This window comes from Bos javanicus, chromosome 15, assembly GCF_032452875.1.
Source record: "Bos javanicus breed banteng chromosome 15, ARS-OSU_banteng_1.0, whole genome shotgun sequence".
Taxonomy (NCBI): domain Eukaryota; kingdom Metazoa; phylum Chordata; class Mammalia; order Artiodactyla; family Bovidae; genus Bos; species Bos javanicus.
The window spans coordinates 84140185-84159364 of NC_083882.1; the positions used below are offsets into that span (position 1 = coordinate 84140185).

At 52.9% G+C, this 19180-nt stretch overlaps 1 protein-coding gene across 1 annotated transcript in view; it reads left to right on the top strand.

Moving 5' to 3' along the window:
- The window catches only part of LOC133227180 (beta-galactosidase-1-like protein 2), a 38903-nt gene that overhangs the window by 7253 nt on the left and 12470 nt on the right, over positions 1-19180 (top strand). Inside the window, exons 2-7 of the mRNA XM_061381676.1 lie at positions 3727-3924; positions 5576-5644; positions 6022-6117; positions 8064-8172; positions 16722-16814; positions 18192-18273. Coding sequence (XP_061237660.1) covers positions 3727-3924; positions 5576-5644; positions 6022-6117; positions 8064-8172; positions 16722-16814; positions 18192-18273 — 647 coding nt within the window. The remainder of the gene's footprint in view (positions 1-3726; positions 3925-5575; positions 5645-6021; positions 6118-8063; positions 8173-16721; positions 16815-18191; positions 18274-19180) is intronic.

Genomic DNA, 19180 nt, shown 5'->3' on the forward strand with positions numbered 1-19180 from the left:
TGGCCAGTGATCAGGGATTGCTTCTTGGTGGGATGATTGCTCAGTGGGGTGTCTGTATGTGTGTGTGTGTTTGTATGTGTATTTGTGCATTCACCGCTGGACGGTCAGTGATCAGTGTGCCTGTTGTGAAGCAGAGAATCTGCATGCAGCTCTGCGTGTCCTTGCCTGGGTGAGCGCAGGGCGGTCGTCTGAGGCTTGAAGGCTACGGAAGCCTGTGCACCACCGGGGAAGATGTGGTCAGAACGCAGGAGCCTGCGCTCGGCTGTGGGTGAGCTGGAGGCCTCCCACGAGCAGCAGGAGCTGGCGCAGAGCCAGGTGTGGCCCGGGAGCCAGGTGGGGGCGGGAGGCGGCCTGGGGGTGACCATGGAGCTCACAGGCCTCCTTGTGCCGTGCTGGGGCTCACGCTCCAGGGCAGGTGGGCAGGGTCCTGCAAGGCCCAGGTGGAGAGTGTGTCCAGGTTTGAGGACCCTGCTGTCTGCCATCACAACGTCGCTGAGCCCCGAGCAGCACAGACTGTGTGTAGACGGATGGTGGGTTATCAGTAAAATTATGGATGTCGAAATGTCAAATTCAATATAACTGTTTTATGTCCCTAAGTACTCTTCGTTTGATTTTTTCCAACCATTTACAAATGTGAAAACCGTTCTCAGCTGGCAGACTGCACGCAGGCACAAGGTGGGGAGGGGGTGGAGTCTGGCGTTTGCAAACCCTTGGCTTCGGACAGCAGCCCAGCGGACAGTGCTTTCACCATGAAATGGACAACTGAAATAAGATGGCTTGGCACAACGTCCAGCACATTACATATAGTGAAATGCTGAATTAAATGGAGAAGGCAATGGCAGCCCACTCCGGTACTCTTACCTGGAAAATCCCATGGACGGAGGAGCCTGGTAGGCTGCAGTCCATGGGGTCGTGAAGAATTGGACACGACTGAGAGACTTCACTTTCACTTTTCACTTTCATGCATTGGAGAAGGAAATGAAAACCCACTCCAGTGTTCTTGCCTGGAGAATCCCAGGGACAGGGGAGCCTGATGGGCTGCTGTCTATGGGGTCCCACATGACTGAAGCGACTCAGCAGCAGCAGCAGCTGAATTAAATGGGAAAGATTGGGATTGTTCATATCAGGGACACAGAAAACCCACTGAAGCTATTCTGTTTGCAAAGCATGTTAAAATGAATTGATTTCAAACAGCGAGAAGATGCTTTTGTTGTTTGTGAGATACCTCTTTAACAAGTCGTCGTTAAGCCCTTCCCTGCGTGCCTCACAGGACAGCATGCCTCGAGGCTCGTGAGGGCCGCCTTGTCACAGGCTCTTTCGTTGCAGTTCCCTGGTGTCCGACCCTCATGCAGCCCTTGTGAGCACTTACGACAGATGATGGCCCCAGGTGCCGGGGCAGGGCTGTGCCACGGAGCCAGGGTCCCCAGCCCTCAGTGACAGCACCACCCAGGGGAGGGCCAGGGCTCAGGGTCGCCAGCCCTCAGGGGCGGCACCGCCCAGGGGAGGGCCAGGGCTCAGGGTCCCCAGCCCTCAGGGGCGGCACCGCCCCGGGGAGGGCCAGGGCTCAGGGTCCCCTGCCCTCAGGGGCGGCACCGCCCAGGGGAGGGCCAGGGCTCAGGGTCCCCAGCCCTCAGGGGCGGCACCGCCCCGGGGAGGGCCAGGGCTCAGGGTCCCCTGCCCTCAGGGGCGGCACCGCCCAGGGGAGGGCCAGGGCTCAGGGTCCCCAGCCCTCAGGGGCGGCACCGCCCCGGGGAGGGCCAGGGCTCAGGGTCCCCTGCCCTCAGGGGCGGCACCGCCCCGGGGAGGGCCAGGGCTCAGGGTCCCCAGCCCTCAGGGGCGGCACCGCCCAGGGGAGGGCCAGGGCTCAGGGTCCCCAGCCCTCAGGGGTGGCACTGCCCCGGGGAGGGCCAGGGCTCATGTGCAGACTCTCCTCTCAAAGATACTGCTTTTGTTTCCACGTCCCCAAGCAGGTGGTCATTTGGGAAATGTATTTTGAAATTTGATTTTAAGTCACTCGGAACGTGAAACTTTTGGGGGAAGGAGCCACTGATGGGTTCTCAGTTGCCCACAGATGGCCATCTCCCGGTCTCCGAGTGTGCTCCTCCCCCATGCCGCGGCGCCCACAGCTGTGTCTTCACATCCGTGACTGTAGCTCTACGCTGTAGGCTCGTTTGTACCTGTCTGCTTAGGTTCTACATCACAAGCAATGCCATGTGTCTGTCCTGGATTTACTTTCCTCAGTATGAACTGTCTAGGTCCGTCTGTGTTGCTGCAAATGGCACTATTTTGTTCTTTTTTGGCTAAGTAATATTCCTTTGTACCACATCTTTATCCTTTCATCTGCCGAGGGACATCTAGGTGGCTTCCATGTCCTGGCTGTTGTAAATTGCGCTGCAGTGAACGTAGGGGTGCGTGTCTTTCTGAATTATAGGGCTTCCGTGATAGCTCAGCTGGTAAAGAATCTGCCTGCAGTGCAGGAGACCCCGGTGCGCTCCCTGGGTTGGGAAGATCCCCTGGAGAAGGGAGAGTACCGGCTCCAGTGTTCTTGGGCTTCCCTTGTGGCTCAGCTGGTAAGGAATTATGGTCCTACAGATACATGCCCAGGAGTGGGGTTGCCAGATCACACGGTAGCTCTGTTTCTAGACTTCGAGGGGCTCTCCAGACTGTCCACAGTGGCTGTCCCTGCCACTGCCTCTTGTGTCTCGCTTCCGCAGACGTGCAGTGACTGTCATTGCGGGGGAGACATCTCCGTTTCTGCCCCGGTCTCAGGAGGACCAGGTGTGGGACCAGCCGGGTCTGCACCCCTGAGGAGCACGGGTTGCGGCAGTGGTCCACACTGCCTGCTCTGTGGCCCGTCAGACCTGAGCCCGTGGTGTGGAGCGGGGGGAGAGGTGGCCTCTACACATGCCTGCGGCCGGAGAGGCTCGGGCGGGCAAGGCTGTGCCTCAGCCAGCGCTGGTTGTCACGTGCCTCTTTCAACCCGAGTTTGAGTTTAGCTTCTGTTTGAAGATAAATGCGAAGACCAGAGACGCCTAGGGGCCTTTTCACAGCAGGGCCAAGGCAGCCCTGACCACTCCCCTCCTCCCGGGACGGGCTGGAGGGGAGACGGGGTGGGGTTCTGTGTCGCGTGAGGGCCCCCTACCCGCCCCGCCAGCCCTCCGACTGCCGGGGGCACATTCTATGGACTCACCTTCCTGGCAGCCCCCTGGTGGTCGCTCCCCGTCCAGATGCCCCTCGGCCACACCCCCTCCTCAGGAACGTGAGCCTTGGACGCTCGGTCCCTGAGCAGACGCTGTTCCTAACTGGTCCCTCTCTTCAGGTATCTGCACCGCCAGCCTGGGGGCTGTGACCTTGAGGTGACCCCGAGGTACCTGTCAAGTAGCTGCTGCTTTGATGTGTCCGGTGGCCGCTGTAGGAAGCCCCGTCCGCCCCGAGTCCTCTCGGTCCCAGCACCAAAAGGCAGCTTCTCTGCCCTTAGACCCCTGCCCGCGTGCACCCCGACCTCCCTTCTGAGCGCAGCCCCGTGTTGAAAGCCGTCTTGTCTGTTCCTCGTCTTGTCTGTTCCTCGCTGGCTGGGTGTGAGCACCGCTAGGCGCGTGAGCTGCGTGGCGGCCTCGAGTCTAGCGTCGGGCACCGTCCGGGGGCTGGAGGCGGAGGCGGGGGCCCGGCTGCCCACACCCCACGCGCCCGGCTGGCAGGCCGGCTCTGAGGCCCTGTCTCCCGCAGGCTGGACTGGAGCGGCCTCGGCGCTTCGTTGTGGCGGCGCCGGCACCTGGGGCTGCGTGCCGACGGCCAGAACTTCAAGCTGGAGAACTCGGCCTTCTGGATCTTCGGGGGCTCCGTCCACTACTTCCGGGTGCCCCGGGCCTACTGGAGGGACCGGCTCCTGAAGCTGCGGGCCTGCGGCCTCAACACGCTGACCACGTGAGCGCCGCCCCGCGCCCCGCGCCTCTCACCTGGCCCGGCTTCGGGCCGCGGGTCTAAGGGGGAGCAGCCCGGCCCCCCGTGGGTCTAAGAGAGGAGACCGGGCCCCCCCGCGGGTCTCTAAGGGGGAGGAGCCCAGCACCCCCGGGGGTCTAAGGAAGGAGCCCCCCTTGCCGGGGTGTGTGTGGACTTTCCCAGCACACCTGTCTCCATATCGCTTTCTGGAACCGTCTTCAGAAGCTGGGGCTTCCATCCTGGAACAAGCGCAGGGTCAGCACGCGGTGGCCACTGGCCTCTGTGCTGATCGGGGAATCAGTTACCACGTGTGCTCGGTTGGGAAAAAAATCTTGATCATTTTGTGGATGTCTTTTTCAGCATTTCCAACAGATATTTGGACCCAAGTCTATGAAACCAAGTGCATGATCAGGCTGGGTTATGAAAACTTCAGGCAAAAATGTGTGATTACAAGTCAAAGACGTGGGTTTTCTTGGTAGTTTATGAACCGATTTTGAAATCAGTTCTAAGGACAGTTACGGGGTGTTCTGAGCCATGACATCATAGTTGAACAAAGTATGTCATTTTCCAGGAAGGTTACCTAGCGGCATCCATTTATTTCTGGTCCTGGGGGCACATGCTCCTGTTACAGGGCTCCTGATGGGCTGAGCATTTTGCTTTTTAAGAGCAGGAGAGTCTGAGCTCTTGAGTCTGAGGTGGAAGCAGGAAGCCACCTGTTCACCTTTGCAATCAGGGGCCTTCCCCCAGAGGCTGCTGTGGGTGGCATCCAGGAGAGGGGCAGCGGGGACTCAGAGGCAGCCCCTTAAGGAACTTACATTTCCTGATACTCTCTTCAGGGTAAGAACCTCCGTCTGTGACAGGGTTTGGGACTCTGAGTACTGCATTAGAGTGGTGCTGATGAGTAGGACTCCTTTTTACCCTACTTTTGTTGCCGACCAGGGTTCTAGGACTCTAATCAGTAGGCACTGACCAGAGGCCAGAGGAGGGTCGCAGGAGAGGGTGTACCTGGGGGGAGCAAGAGCAGAAACGGGGGCTCCTCCCGGGGGTGGGGATGTCCGGGGGGCTGGCGTGGGGACGAGGTGGTCGCCACTTGGTGATGCTGCATGGAGGGGTGCTGCATGGACCCTGCTTTTGCCCCCGCACCTGGAAAATGGCAGCTGGGTTCTGGGTCTTCCTGTGTCTTGGCTGCACTTTGCCCCACGTGTGTGCGGTTGTTTGGTCTCTTATAGTTACTCTGTATTTTGTTGCTGTATTTTGTGTTTGTCCAGGCGCAGGCACCTCGGCAAGGGTTCCAGGTCTTAGCCTGCCTCACTTTTAACTGCTTTGCCCATAAAGTTACTTCTTTCTCTGGTGAAGATACAGGATGATGGAGAAGGGGGAGGGAGGGATGCCCCCCATCTCCTGGCCCTCTGCCCTTCTCCGGGGGGCAGCGTTGGGGGGAGGGCTTGCCCTGCTTCTGCAAGCTCCCCGGTCTCTCCAGTTTTTCTCCATTCCAGCCCTGACGCTGCTTAGACGGCATACCTGAGAAATCCATCTTCAGCCGTCATGAGGGTTTTAGGGACGGAGGTGCTGGTCTGGGAGACAGAGTGGAGAACCACTGGGGGCCTCACGCCTGTCACCCTCTTCCCTGCCACAGCTACGTCCCATGGAACCTCCACGAGCCGGAGAGAGGCACATTCGACTTCTCCGGGAACCTGGACCTGGAGTAGGTTCTGTGACCCGGCTGGGGTGGGGCTGGGGGTCTGAGGGGCGGGGACCCATGGGCCATCTGGGCAGAGGGGGCCGCGGGGGGAGCCTGTGCTGGCCCCACGCCCTCCATCACGACCCCGCCACCCCCAGGCCGGGCCTGTCCCCCAAGCACAGTCCTGCAGTCCCTCCCCAGAGTGGCCGCGCTGACATCCCAGGCTGGGGCCCCGGCGGTGACCCCGGGGGGGTGGGGGAGGGCGTCTCTGCTCTGCAGGGGGCGTCCTGCCCTCAGCATCCCCAGCCCCCCAGGGAGGGCTGGGCAGGTGAGGGTAGGGGCCCCTGGGCCTTGTTCCCCCCAGCTCCAAGTCCTGAGAGTGGGTTACTCCAACCCCCCAGGGCCTTCATCCTGCTGGCAGCAGAGGTGGGGCTGTGGGTGATCCTGCGTCCAGGCCCCTACATCTGCAGCGAGGTGGACCTTGGGGGCCTGCCCAGGTGAGCGGGGCTGGGCCTCGGCTGTGGCTGGGGGTGCCCTGTGCGCTCGTGTGAGTGCTGAGCACCCCGTGGGCTGATGCTGCTGCCTACATGAACGTTTCACCCTGTGCTGAGGCTCTTTTTCAGAATAAGTGGCCCCCAAAGGGCAGCCTCGTCAGTGACGTCACAGTTGCTGTCCTCGTCAGATTCCATGTGGCTCTGTGCCGCAGGCGCTGGCGGCCGTTCTCAGGCGCCGGGCCCTGCTGTGGGGCTCGGCCTCGGTCCGGTCCCACCCGCTCCAGACGAGCCTCACTTTCTGAAAAATGGAAGAAGTCAAACCCATCCTCCTGTTCCTTAGGTGTGCTACGAAGCATTTGTTTTTAAGGGCAAGCATTTTGATAACGTAGAGGAGAAACACACAGTTTTAGTTTTATCTTTTGCCTTCAGATCTCAGGCCCTGATGAGCTGTCTTGGGATGGGGTCTCCAGAGAAGTCAGAACCGTGCCTGTGGTTGGCTCAGGAGTCGGGCAGGATTACTTGGAGCCAGGGCCAGCCCTGGTCCCAGGTGTTACTACCACTAGTAACATTCCAGCAGAAGGGTTTTCTGTTGACAGGGTCCATGCCTGTCAATCCTGGGGGCTGAGAGAAGGGGTCTGGCTGCTAGCTGGTTCTAGCTGCTAGCTCCCTCTCCCGGGTCCGCCCCCCAGAGGGTGGCAGGCTGGTCCCATGTGCCGCCTTCTGCTGTGCAAAGGCCTCACTCTCATCTCCAGGGCAACCAGGCCCGCCCCACTGCCCAGACCCCTCCTGTCGCTGGGCCTTCAGCTCGGCGAGGGGCCCCGAGGCTCACACAGCCAGAGCAGCCTTGCCCCTCCTCCCCGCGGGTTAGAAACCCTGTGTCAGCGGTGCCCAGTTAAGTCTGAGCTCTGAAGCCCTCAGGCCGCCCTGCAGCCCCGCTCAGGTCCTGGGCGGGCATTCTCAGGAGGTGGAGCTGAGCGTGCTGCTAACAGACGGAGTCCCAGCGGGGACCAGAGACCAGAGCTTTCCCTGTGACGGACGCGGGCGTCGGGCCCAGGGGGCCGTCTCTCCACGGTCACCCAGTGACCTGACCCAGGGATGGCTTTCTCAGCCTGTTCAGTTCTTCTGGCCCAGGATGCGAGAAGCACTGGGGCCTTCTGCAGGAAAACATAAACGTTCTCAGAATCTGCATGAGAAGGAAAACACCTTGGCTGCAGTTCTGGAAGCGGTGCTCCGTGCTTACCTGTGGGGTGAACACCACGGGCAGGCCAGGGCAGGGTTAGCCTTGTCTCCAGCTCCTCCTCCCTCTCCCCTCTCCCATCCCCCCCACCCTTCCCCCACTCCCCCACACTTTCCCCTCCCGCTGCTCCCCCTCCCCCACCCCCCCCCCTTCGGCCCAGGGGCAGGGTTAACCTTGTCTCCAGGGTCCCCCCTCCCTCCCCCTCCTCCCTCCCCCAACCCATCCCCCTCCCCCCTCCCCCCACACCCCAGGTGGAGCTCTGGATGCTGAGGAGCCCGTTCAGATGGGGAGCAGCTGGACCAGAGAGAGGAGACCAGACCCCTTCTCTCGGCCCCCAGGATTGCTTTTTCTGCTGATAGCAGAAGGCGACCCCTGTGTCCTCCAGTCCTAGTGATCCCTGACCCCTTTCTCTTCGCCCCTCTCTGATGAGATGTTGTGTAAAGTCTTGAGACATGGGCCTTGGCTTCAATGAAAGCTTTGGTCCCTCTGACTGGCAGCCAGACACCTGGCCGTGACTCAGAACTAGAATGGCCAGTGGTGCTGGGTCCTCGGGGAGAAAGCAGGTTCTGGCCCGCGCCAGCGTCTGCCCTGCGTCCTGACTGGCCTCCAGGGTCACCCCTGGGCTCCCTGAAGCTGCTTCCTTTCAGCCATCATCCTGCTCAGAGCAAACCCCCAGATGGTGAAACTAATCACCCTCCCCTTTTCATTCAAGCTGGTTACTCCGAGACCCTGACATGAGGCTGAGAACAACGTACAAGGGCTTCACGGAGGCAGTGGACCTTTATTTTGACCACCTGATGCTCAGGGTGGTGCCGCTCCAGGTAAAAGAGCAGACTGGGCCTGTCCTCCGCGCCCCGCACCGGTGCCGCAGCCCAGTCAGGCTCTCAGCTCACGGCGCTTCCCGCGGCCGCCACCCTCCTCCGCGGCGGCCTGCCTGGTACCGCGCTGCCGGGGCCTATGCTCCGAAGGCCGGCGCAGTGCGGGCGGGCGCGGGGCTGCGGCGCCGGGTGCTGGGGGACGGCTCGTCCGTCCGTCCCGTCCCGCAGTGCAGGGCCCAGCTCCGCTGGAGAGGCGCCCCTGGGACAGCCCCTCGCCTGTGAAGAGGGGGCCTTCTCCTTATAGTCTCCACTGATGGCGTCCCGAGTCCATCCCTCGGCTCCCAAAGGGCGCTGCACGGTGCGGGCTTATCATTCAAAACGGACGTCTTAAAATGCATTTGGGCCAGAAAGTGTCTTAATGTGGCATCTAATAATTGGAACCAATGAAAAAGCAGGAATGCAAATAAACTCTTGCTTCTGTAAAAGCAAGAAGTGTGACACTGAGAAATTAGCACAGTTAAAAAACTAGTTCATTGATAAAAACGGCTGTGAGTCAATGGTTTGGGATATTCACAGCACATAGATCAAAGGAACTGCTGGTCCTATGTAGGGCCGGCAAGTTAAACACAGGAGACCCCCGTTACATGTGAACTTCAGATAAACAAGAAATACATTTTTTAAGTATACATATGTCCTGACTATTGCATGGGGCAGTTACATTAAAAAATTCATTGCTTATTTAAAAATTATTTGTTGTAAGTTCAAGCATTATAACTGGATGTCTTGTATTTTTACTTACTAAATCTGGCAGCCTCAGTCATGAAAGAAGCAAGAAGCTAGGAAAATTCTTAGTCTAGATTTTTGCAAGGAAGATGGGCTTGCCAAGACGATTCAGTAAGCTGTCGTAGGCTGGGCAGCAGAGGTGGGGGTGGGGCTGAGGGCCGGTGGCTGTGCTGGGATGTGACCCAGAATCCTTCTTAAGCACAGAAAGGTCATACCTAATCCAGGACAGTTTTTTCTGGGTGCTGTGCTTAGGCGCTTAGTCGTGTGTCCGACTCTTTGTGACACCATGGACAGTTGCCCCCCAGGCTCCTCTGTCCATGGGGATTCTCTAGGCAAGAATACTTGCCGGGAGCCAGCGAGAGGCACTCCACTCATGACAAAGGTCATGAGGAAGGAGGCTCGGCATATGCAAAGGCGGGATGGAGCCTCAGGAGACCCCCTGGATATTCTTGAGCATCTACCCCCAAAAACCAGAGTCTGCCTACTTTATTGCTTTGTGCTCTCACCTCTGACTTTACCGGGGGCTGTCCCCCACCACCATCTTGCTCTCTCTGACAAAGAGTTAACTTACAGCTCCAATTAATAAAGTTCCTGGGCATTAGGAGTGTTTAAATCTAAATCCCTCAGATGGCTCTCTAACTCACCTGACAAGTTTACCCGGACTCCTACAGCTATGCATACGATTGTTTACAGTCTCCCAGCCTCGAGAGGCACGGGAAGCTTAAGATATTCAAATAGCTTAGAGCCTCTCAGAGAGTTAGAAACTGTCAGAATAAACTAGTAAAGGATTTCATTGATGAGCCAATGCTTGCTGCCAAGTTTCCACATCCCCTGTGTTGTATCCTTAAATGTGTATTAATTAATATAGTTGGTATGTAGAAAAAATAAGTAGTGGCCTTGGTGCTAGCAACTTTAGACCCTTAAGGTAATAAATTCTTTCCTTTGTTGTAAACCCATTACACATCCGCCCTATAGGAATGCAATTTTATCTAACACCTTCGGAAGATGGCGCCAAACCTTAGAATAATTACTCTTAGAGAAAATAAGTCTTGTGGTTGACAAACCTTTGTCAAGAGTCATAAAATGTTAATCAGCCTTCTGGCCAGAAGTTGATGTAAATCACCTAAACCATTTGTATACCATAAATTTGCAGGAAAGAAACCCTAGTTTTTGATAAGGATCAAAGACTGCTGACTTTGCATCCCCTATTATCCTCTATGTGTAACTTAGGGTATAAAAACCCCTGTTGAAAATAAAGCTACAGACCTTGCTCACCAAAGCTTGGTCTCCCCATGTCATTCTTTCTTCTCAATTTCCAGCTGAGTCTCCATCTGGAGCGGGGAGGTCCTCTGCGACCATTTATTTGCCTGGGCTTCTAAGACCCACTCGAGAAGGTGTCTAAGGTAGGGCACCTTCCGCTATTCGAGAGGGCGCCTGCGGCCTCCGTGGTCAGAGCTAACCTGGTGTCACAGGTTATATTGATTTTCCGCGTAACCAAGCTACTCAGCCTCTTTTCTCCACTGAATTTTCCTACTGAGCTATCCTCATTCTATTACTCTTTATATCTTTGATGAATATTTAAATAGTCGCCAGCGCCGTCTCCCCTTGGAATACCCTGGATCAGCCGGGGCTGGACCTCGGCCAATACTGGAGTGGTTGCCACGCCCTCCTCCATGGGGTACAGATATCTGTTTGGGTCCGCTTTCACTTCCTTTGGATATACACCCAGAAGTGGTTTTGCTGGGTCACATGGTTTTTCTGTGTTTAAGGTTTTGAGGAAAAGTTAAGTGTTCCACAACACACCATTTTACATCCTCATGGACAATGCACAGAATTCTGATTTCTTGACACCCTGGCCCACAGTTGCTGCTTTCTGTTTCATAAAAGCCATCCTAATGGATGTAAAGTGGTATCTCACTGTGGTTTTGATTTGAATTACTTAATAATTAGTGATGTGGAGTATTTTTTCATGTCCTTACTGTCCATGTATATATCTTCCTTGGAGAAATGTTTATTCCAATTCTTTGCCCATTTGTTAGTTGGTCTGTGTGTTTTTGTGGTTGTAGGAGTTCTTTTTTCAGTGTCTATCAGTATCTTATCAAATGTATGTCTTGTAAATATCTTCTCCCGCTCTGAGGGTGTTCACTCTGAGGGTGTTCGTAAGTCCAGTGCGTCTCGTTTTTCCCTGTGGTGCCTGTGCTTCAGGTAAATCGTTGCCAACTCCAATTTCACGACGCTTCTCCCCTGTGGCGCCTTCTTAGAGTTTCATGGTGTTGCTCTCCCATTCCGGTTTATGGTCTCCTCTGAGTTAAGCATTTCAGCTGGTGTGCATAACGTAAGGCTCCAGCTTTGTTTTCTGCATGTGCATATCCAGTTTTCTTGCCATCATTTGTTGAAAAAAATGACTGTCCTTTCCCCATTGAATAGGTTTTGCCACCCTTGGAGAAAATCCTTTGACCATACGTGTGAGTTTATTTCTGGGCTCTCTATTCTACTCCATTGGTCTGTATATTTGTCTTGAGGCCAGGACCACATGTTTTGATTACTGTAGCTGTGTGGTAAGTTTTGAAGTCAGAAAGTGTGAGACCTCTAACTTTGTTCTTTTTTTCCAGCGTTGTTTTGAGTATTTAGAGTCTCTTGAGATTCCATGTGGATTTTATGATGCCTTTTTCTGTTTGTTTTAAAACACTGGCATTTTGACAAGGATTGCATTGACTTTGTAGATTACTTTGAGTAGTAATGACATCTTAATAATATTAAATCTTTCAGTCTATGAACACAGGGTACCTTTCCATTACTGGCATCTTCTTTCTTTTGGCAACACTTTGTAGGTTTCAGTGTGTAAGATTTACCTCCTTGATTAAATTTATTGCTAAATATTTAAATCTTCATGATGCTATTGTATGTAGAAGTTTTCACTGATAGTGCATAGAAACCATTGAGTTCTTTGTGCATTGGCTTCACATCCTGCGGATTTGCTGTTTTGTTCACTAGAACTAACAGGTTTGTATCTGTATGTAATCTTCATGGTTTTCTACTCATAAGATCATATTGTGTGCAAACAAGAGATAATTTTTCATCTTCCTTTCCAACTTGGATGACTTATTTCACTCTTTTTTTCCTAATTGCTCTAGCTAACACTCTCTATACCTTGTTGAATAGAAGTGGTAAAGGCAGGAATCTTGTCTCAATCTTAATCTCAGAGGAAAAGGTTTCAGTGAGTATGAGGCTGGCTGTGGGCTGTTCACATTATAGCCTTTTTAAAGGTGAGATAGTTTCCTTATATTAGTAATTTGTTGAGTATTTTTATTATGAAATCATGCTGAATTTTTGAAATGCTTTTTTACAACATCATTTGAGGTAATTGTGTTTTTTTTTTTTTTTTACCTTCATTTCATTAATGTGGTATATAACATTGATTTTATTGAATCGTCCTTATATTCAGGAATAAACTCCACATTTTCATGGTGTATAATCTTTTTAGTATGCTGCTGAATTTGGTTTTTTTAGTATTATGCTTAAGATTTTTGCATCAATATTCATGAGGGATATTGGTCTGTAGTTTTCTTTCCCTGTTAACTCTTCTGGCTTTGGTAATACTGGCCTCATAGAGTAAATTTGGAAGTGTTCCCTTTTTTCAAACTGTTTAGAATTTGAGAAAGATTGGTGTAAATTTCCTCACTAGTTGTAAATCTGTTCAGATGTTTCTTTTTTCACAATTCAGTCTTGGCCTGTTGTGTGTTTCTACTTGAGTCTTTTCTTACTGTAACTAAACCTTTGTCAATCTTATTAATCTTTTCAGAGAACCAAGAAAAGATTGGTTGCTTTTTCCCTATTGTTTTTCTAATCTTCTCTTTTCTCCCTGCTCATATTTCTTATTTCCTTCCTTCTGTTCCCTTTGAGTTTAGTTTCTTCTTTTCCAGTTGCTTAAGATGAAAAGTTAGGTTACTGACTTGAGATCTTTCTTCTATTTTAAAGTGTTTATAGTGCTTTCACTGTATCCCACAAGTTTGTATGTTGTGTTTTTATTTTAATTTGTCTCAAGATATTCTCTAGGTTTCCTGAGATTTCTTCTTTGAGTCACTGATTAACACTGATTAAACCGTTCACAGTCTTGTGACTTTTCCAGTTCCTTTTTGTTGTTGGGTTCTACTTTCATCTTTTCTGTAATGGAAATGATACTTTATATGATTTCAGCTTTAAATTTTGTTAAAGCGTGCCGTATGGCCCGGCCTGCGGTTTGTCCTGGAGAGTGGTCCACGTGCATCCGAGGGCAGTGTGTTGTGCTGCTGGTGGGTGGGGTGTTCTGTACACACAGGTCCGGTCTCACTTGTCTGCAGTGTTGTTCAAGTCTTCTGTGTCCTTCTTGATCTTCTGTCTGGTTATCCTACTGAAAATGGAGTATTGAAGTCGTCTACTGTTTTTATAGAGTTGCATTTCTCCCTTTAATTCTGCCAATATTTACTTTGGAGCTCTGTGTTTGGTGCATATATGTTTATAATTATTGCACCCTCTATTTTGACCCTTTTATTGTTGTGCAAATATGAATATCTATACACCTGTGTACACTAAATAATGTCTTTCTTTCTCCCTTCTAACAGTTTATGCCTTAAAGTCCGTGTTGCTTGTTACTATGGTCACCCCCGCTCTCTTCTGGTTACTATTTGCACAGAATATCTTTTTCCGTATTTTCTCTTTCAACCCATGTATGTCCATAGACCTAACATGAGCGTCTTGTAGACAGCCTATAGTTAGGTATTGCTTTTTTATGCATTCTGAAAATCTGTCTTTTGATTGGGGAGTTTAATACATTTATATTTAAAGTAATTACTGATAGGGATGCACTTACTTTTGTTGTTTTGTTATTTGTTTACTGTATGTCTTATAGCTTTTTTCTCCCTTATTTCCTTCATTACTGCCTTCCTTTGTATTTAGTTGATATATTTTTTGCAGCAGATTTTACTAGTTGAATTTTTTAAGTAACAAGTTTTGATTCTTCTTATTTCCTTTTGTGTATATTCTACAGATATTTTGGTTACCATGGGGATTACATACACTGTCCTAAAGTTATGACATTCTATTTTATATTGATACTATCTTAATTTCGATCACATACAAAAACTCTACTTTTTACAGCTCCGTCCTCTTTATATTATTGCTATCACAAATTGTATTTTTATATATTGTGTAACAATTAATATAGACCCATAATTATTTTTATATACTTGTCTTTTAACTCCTGCAAAGAATAACAAATAGAGTTACAAACTAAAATTATACATTTGTTCACATATTTAACTTTCCCAGGGAAGTTTACATTCTCACCTGGCTTTGAGTTCTTATCTAGCATCCTTTCATTTCAACCTGAGGGACGCTGTGAAGCATTTCCTGTAAGGCAAGTCTAGTGGTAATGCCGGAGAAGGCGATGGCACCCCACTCCAGTGCTCTCGCCTGGAAAATCCCATGGGTGGGGGAGCCTGGAGGGCTGCAGTCCATGGGGTCGATAGGAGTCGGACATGACTGAGCGACTTCACTTTCACTTTTCACTTTCATGCATTGGAGAAGGCGATGGCACCCCACTCCAGTACTCTTACCTGGAAAATCCCATGGGTGGAGGAGCCTGGTAGGCTGCAGTCCATGGGGTCGATAGGAGTCAGACACGACTGAGCGACTTCCCTTTCACTTTTCACTTTCATGCATTGGAGAAGGAGATGGCAACCCACTCCAGTGTTCTTGCCTGGAGAATCCCAGGGATGGGGGAGCCTGGTGGGCTGCCGTCTATGGGGTCGCACAGAGTCAGACACGACTGAAGCGACTTAGCAGCAGCAGCAGTGGTAATGTATTCCTTCAGGTTTTATTTGTCTGACAATGTCTTAATTTCTCCATTATTTTTGAAGGACAGTTTTGCCACATAGAGAAATCTCAGTTGCTAGTTTTTTTCCTTCAGTACTTTGAATATAGTATCCTACTGGTTCTGTCCTGCAAGATTTCTGATGAGATATCTGCTGGTAATCTCACTGGGGATGGTTAGCAGACATTCGGTCCACACTCAAAGGTCCAAGCTATTTAGTGTGGGGCAAATAGGCTCATGGACATTTTGGGTAGAACTAGATTTCAAAGACCTTTTGGCATGAACTGAATGTCATATGAACCAAATGTCTTATGGATTGAATATCTTATGGATGTTTTGGACAGGACCAAATGTTCTGCAAAGTTGGGAATCCTTTGCACATGCCAAGTTGTGTTTCTCTTGATCCTTTCAAGAATCTCTCTCTGTCTTCTGACAGTTTGATAATACGTATTGCTGTGGGTCTCTGGTTTAATGTTACTTGGATCTCACTGAAGCTTGGATCTCTGCCCCTTTTTTCTCCTTTTCGACTTCCTATAGTGAGTATATTTGTCTGTTTACTGATTTGCATAAAGTCTCCTAGGACCTCTTCCCTTGTTTTTATTTTTTTTTCTTTTTGTTTCTCAGACTCAATAATTCAACATGACCTGTCGTCCAGTTTGCACACTCTTTCTTCTGCCTGTTTGAATATGCAGTTGAACTCCTATGGTGAATTTTTCTGTTTAGACAATGTACTTTTCAGCTCCAGAATTTCTGTTTAGTTCTTTTTGAAATCATTTCTGTCTCTTTATTGATATTCTCACTTTGTCCATATGTCCTTGCCTTGATTTCTGTCCATGTTTTTCTTTAGCTCTTTGATCATATTTATGACAGTTGTTTTAAAATTCTTTGTCTTCTAAGTTCAGCGTGTGTGTTTCTTTAGAGACCATTTCTAGTTCCTTTAGACACTGTTTCTGGAGATTTATTTTGTTCTTTGACTGAGCTACGTTTTCCTGTTTCTTTGTATGCCTTATTTTGGAGGGTTAGAGTTAGGCATTTGTAAAGACGTCCCCTCTCCCAGCGTTTCAGTCTTCTGGAAAGACCTTTAGTGTTTAGTGGGCTCCTGAGCCTTGAGATCAGCCTGGGATGCAGGCTTGAGATCTTCTCAGGTATTTTCTTGGTATATATCCTGTCTGGTTTGTGTGTATACTTTAAAAAAAAATTCCCCCAGCTGCTTTTACATGTTGATTTCTCCAAGAGTCTCACCCTGGACTCTTCTTGTGGCCTTAGATATTCTATCATATTCCTCTGCCTGTAATCCCTTGCTCCCAGGCATCCACGGGTCTGTAGTCCCCCTGAAATGTTTACAGGCTGTGACCCATCGCTGCCTTTTGCAGCTTCCAGCCTGAGGTCCAAACCGTACCAGCGTTTTCTGTCTGATCTCCAAGTCAGATGAGACAGAAACTAGTTCTCTAGGGAGCCCACAAATAGCCCAGAACATTGCAAACAAGTTCCATCTCGCTCCTCCTGTCCTGACGAAGAGGGCTGGAACTCAGGCTGCGTCCTTCTGACTGCACCTTGCTACTCCAGGGAGTAGGTGGGACACAGGTGAGCAAAATCCTGGAATGTGCTACCGTTTTGAATGTGTCTTTTTCTTGACTGGATGTTCACTTGTTTGCTTAAACATTTGGCTTGTTTCCAGAGCTCCTATAAAGTTACTTTAGTCAGTGGTGCAGTTGTTTTTTTGTTATTTCCCTAGGGAGACAAAGGCCTGGAGCTTCCTTCTCCCTGTCTTACTGACGTCACTCAATTGTATATCAGACCTTCTGAGACTTGCATTTTTGAATGGGATGTTTTGCTGTCATTGGTGATAAGTGCGGTGACATTAGTTGATACGGTTCCCACTACACCCTCAGCTTCTGATTTCTCTCTGTTTTCTCAGTACAAGCACGGGGGACCCATCATTGCTGTGCAGGTGGAGAACGAGTATGGGTCCTACAACAAAGACCCCGCCTACATGCCTTACATCAAGAAGGTAAGAGTCAGCTCAGCTCATCTCTGCGCGGTCCCTCCACGGGCTCTAGTGTGATGTGTGGGCCTGTCACCCAGCACCGTTTACTAAGCAGTAAATCCTTTCTCCAGACCTTGATTGCAACAGGGTCCTCACTTGTGCCCTCCGTTGGCTGAGTTTAACAGGGATTTTGGTACATATGGTGCTGCGGGGGCTGAGAGTAACGGAACTGCCTTGACAGGACCCTGGAGGCCTTCTTGGAGGTGGAGGTTGCTGATCTGACCCCAGCACTCAAAGCAGCGGCCCCTCCTTTGGCTGCATGTTGGCTCCATCTGGGAATTGTTTAAACTCACTGTGCCCCGGGGCCATATGCCGTCTGTTAAGCAAAGGTCTCTGGGGTGGAGCTCAGACATCCGATTCCAGCGTGCGGGTGGCTGGAGCCCCTGACCGAGTGTGCGGCAGAGCAGGCAAGGGCAGGGCCAGAGTGACACCGAAAAGAACAGGTTCCTACTCAGAGGTGTGCTGCAGTCCATGGGGTTGCAAAGCCTCGGCTGCGATGAGTGACTGAATAACAGCTGCTCAGAACTGGCTCCTCTCGCTCGGCAGCTGAGACCTGGAACAGATGCATCCATTTCCCTAAGCCTCTGCTCTCTTCTGTGAATTGGGACTGATGGGAGGGTTGCCTGTCCCAACTGTATGTGCAGTCAAGTCGCAGACTCAGTGCTGCTCCGGCATCCAGCGAGCGGTCAGCACACAGGACAGTGATGACATCACTGGCACCAGCATTTTGTACTTGGGAGGGTCGGGCCCCGTGTGCGTGGAGAAAGCCTCAGTGCCTCCAGCTGATCTGATGAGAGCTTCTCCGGCCCCCGGTGTCCTGGGTGACCCCTGCTGTCACGGGGAGAGTCATGTCCATCTGGGGGCTCCTCCCGTCCCTGCAGACGCTTGGAGGTCCTCACCCAGTGTCCCCCTCCTCCCCTGCAGAGGGGCCAGGCTGCCTCGGGGAAGGTGCTGTTCTTGAAGCCGGATGGGGAGAGCTCAGTCCTTGTCTGGGGCAGGCTCAGGCCAGCGGGGCGTCTTCTGCCGCAGCTCCACCCTGAGACTCCCCTGGGCCAGAGCCCCAGATGCCTGTTCTCCTGTGCCTGTGGGGCTGGGCCAGGCTTCCCCAGTCCCCGGGCTGCAGGGAAGGAAGCTGCTCTGCTGTCTCTCTTACTGGGTGGTGACCCTGGTGTCTGGGATGGGGTGCATAAAGGGACGCTTGCCTGGTCTCGAAGCCCAGGGGAGGCTGGGCTCCTGGGACACAGTTTTCTCCCGGCCCCAGGGCCTGGTCCGGGCAGAGGTCAGAGTGTGACGTGGTGGGAGGTGTGAGGAAGGACAGTCTGTTGTCTGACCCCCTCGCAGGCCCTGCAGGACCGGGGGATCGCGGAGCTGCTCCTGACCTCAGACAACCAGGGCGGCCTGAAGAGCGGTGTTCTGGACGGAGGTACCTGCCAGGAGGCTGTTGGGGGTGGGGGCGGCGCCCTGGCCTGAGCTCTTGCGTGCTCGGCGCTGGAGGGGCGGACTGGTGGAGCACCAGGGACACCCAGGGCCCCGCGGATGGCAGGACGCGGGACAGCAAGGTGGGCGTCCAGCAGGGTCCCCAAAGAGGCCAGGCAGACCACGGGCTGGTGTCCGTCAGGGACAGCTCGCTCGCAGCTCGGTCCTCAGGCCCTGAGGGCACCCCCCTCTCCTGGTGCTGGGTCCCCGCCAGCCGCTCCTATTGGAGCAGAGGCCTTCGCCCCGGTCTCCCTGCGCCGCGCCCTCCCCGTGCCCTCCTGAGAGCCCGGCCTGTCCCCGCGGGGCGGCGGTCTCTGCCGGCGCCGCGCTCCCTGCGTCCACGCTCACGGCTCCCAGCGCCTCTGCTCGCCCGAGGGCCGTGGTCCTCTCTCCCCGACGCTGCCCTCTGCAAGGCCGCAGTGGCCCCGAGTGACACGTGCAGTGCCCGCAGCCTCCAACCCGGTACCGTGGGCCTCTTCTCTCACTGGCTTTCGGGCACCTCTGGGCAGCCCCTCCCGGCGCGCCTCCCGAGGGGCCCATGCGGCGGCGCTGTCTCGTCGGTTGGGAACAGGACCCGGGCCCTGGGCTGAGGCGTCGGGCCCCGGAGCGCGCTTCAGCCGCGGGGACCACAGAGGAGTCTCGAGCGGCGGCGGGTGCGGGGTCTCCGGGGCTCCTGGTGGCCCCGCCCAGGCCCCGCCCCTCCACCGCGGGCCCCGCCCAGGCCCCGCCCCTCCACCGTGGGCCCCGCCCCTCCACCGCGGGCCCCGCCCGGCCCCACCCCTCCACCGTGGGCCCTGCTCCTACCACGGACCCCACCCACGGCACCGCCTCTCTACCGTGGCCCCCTCCCCTCC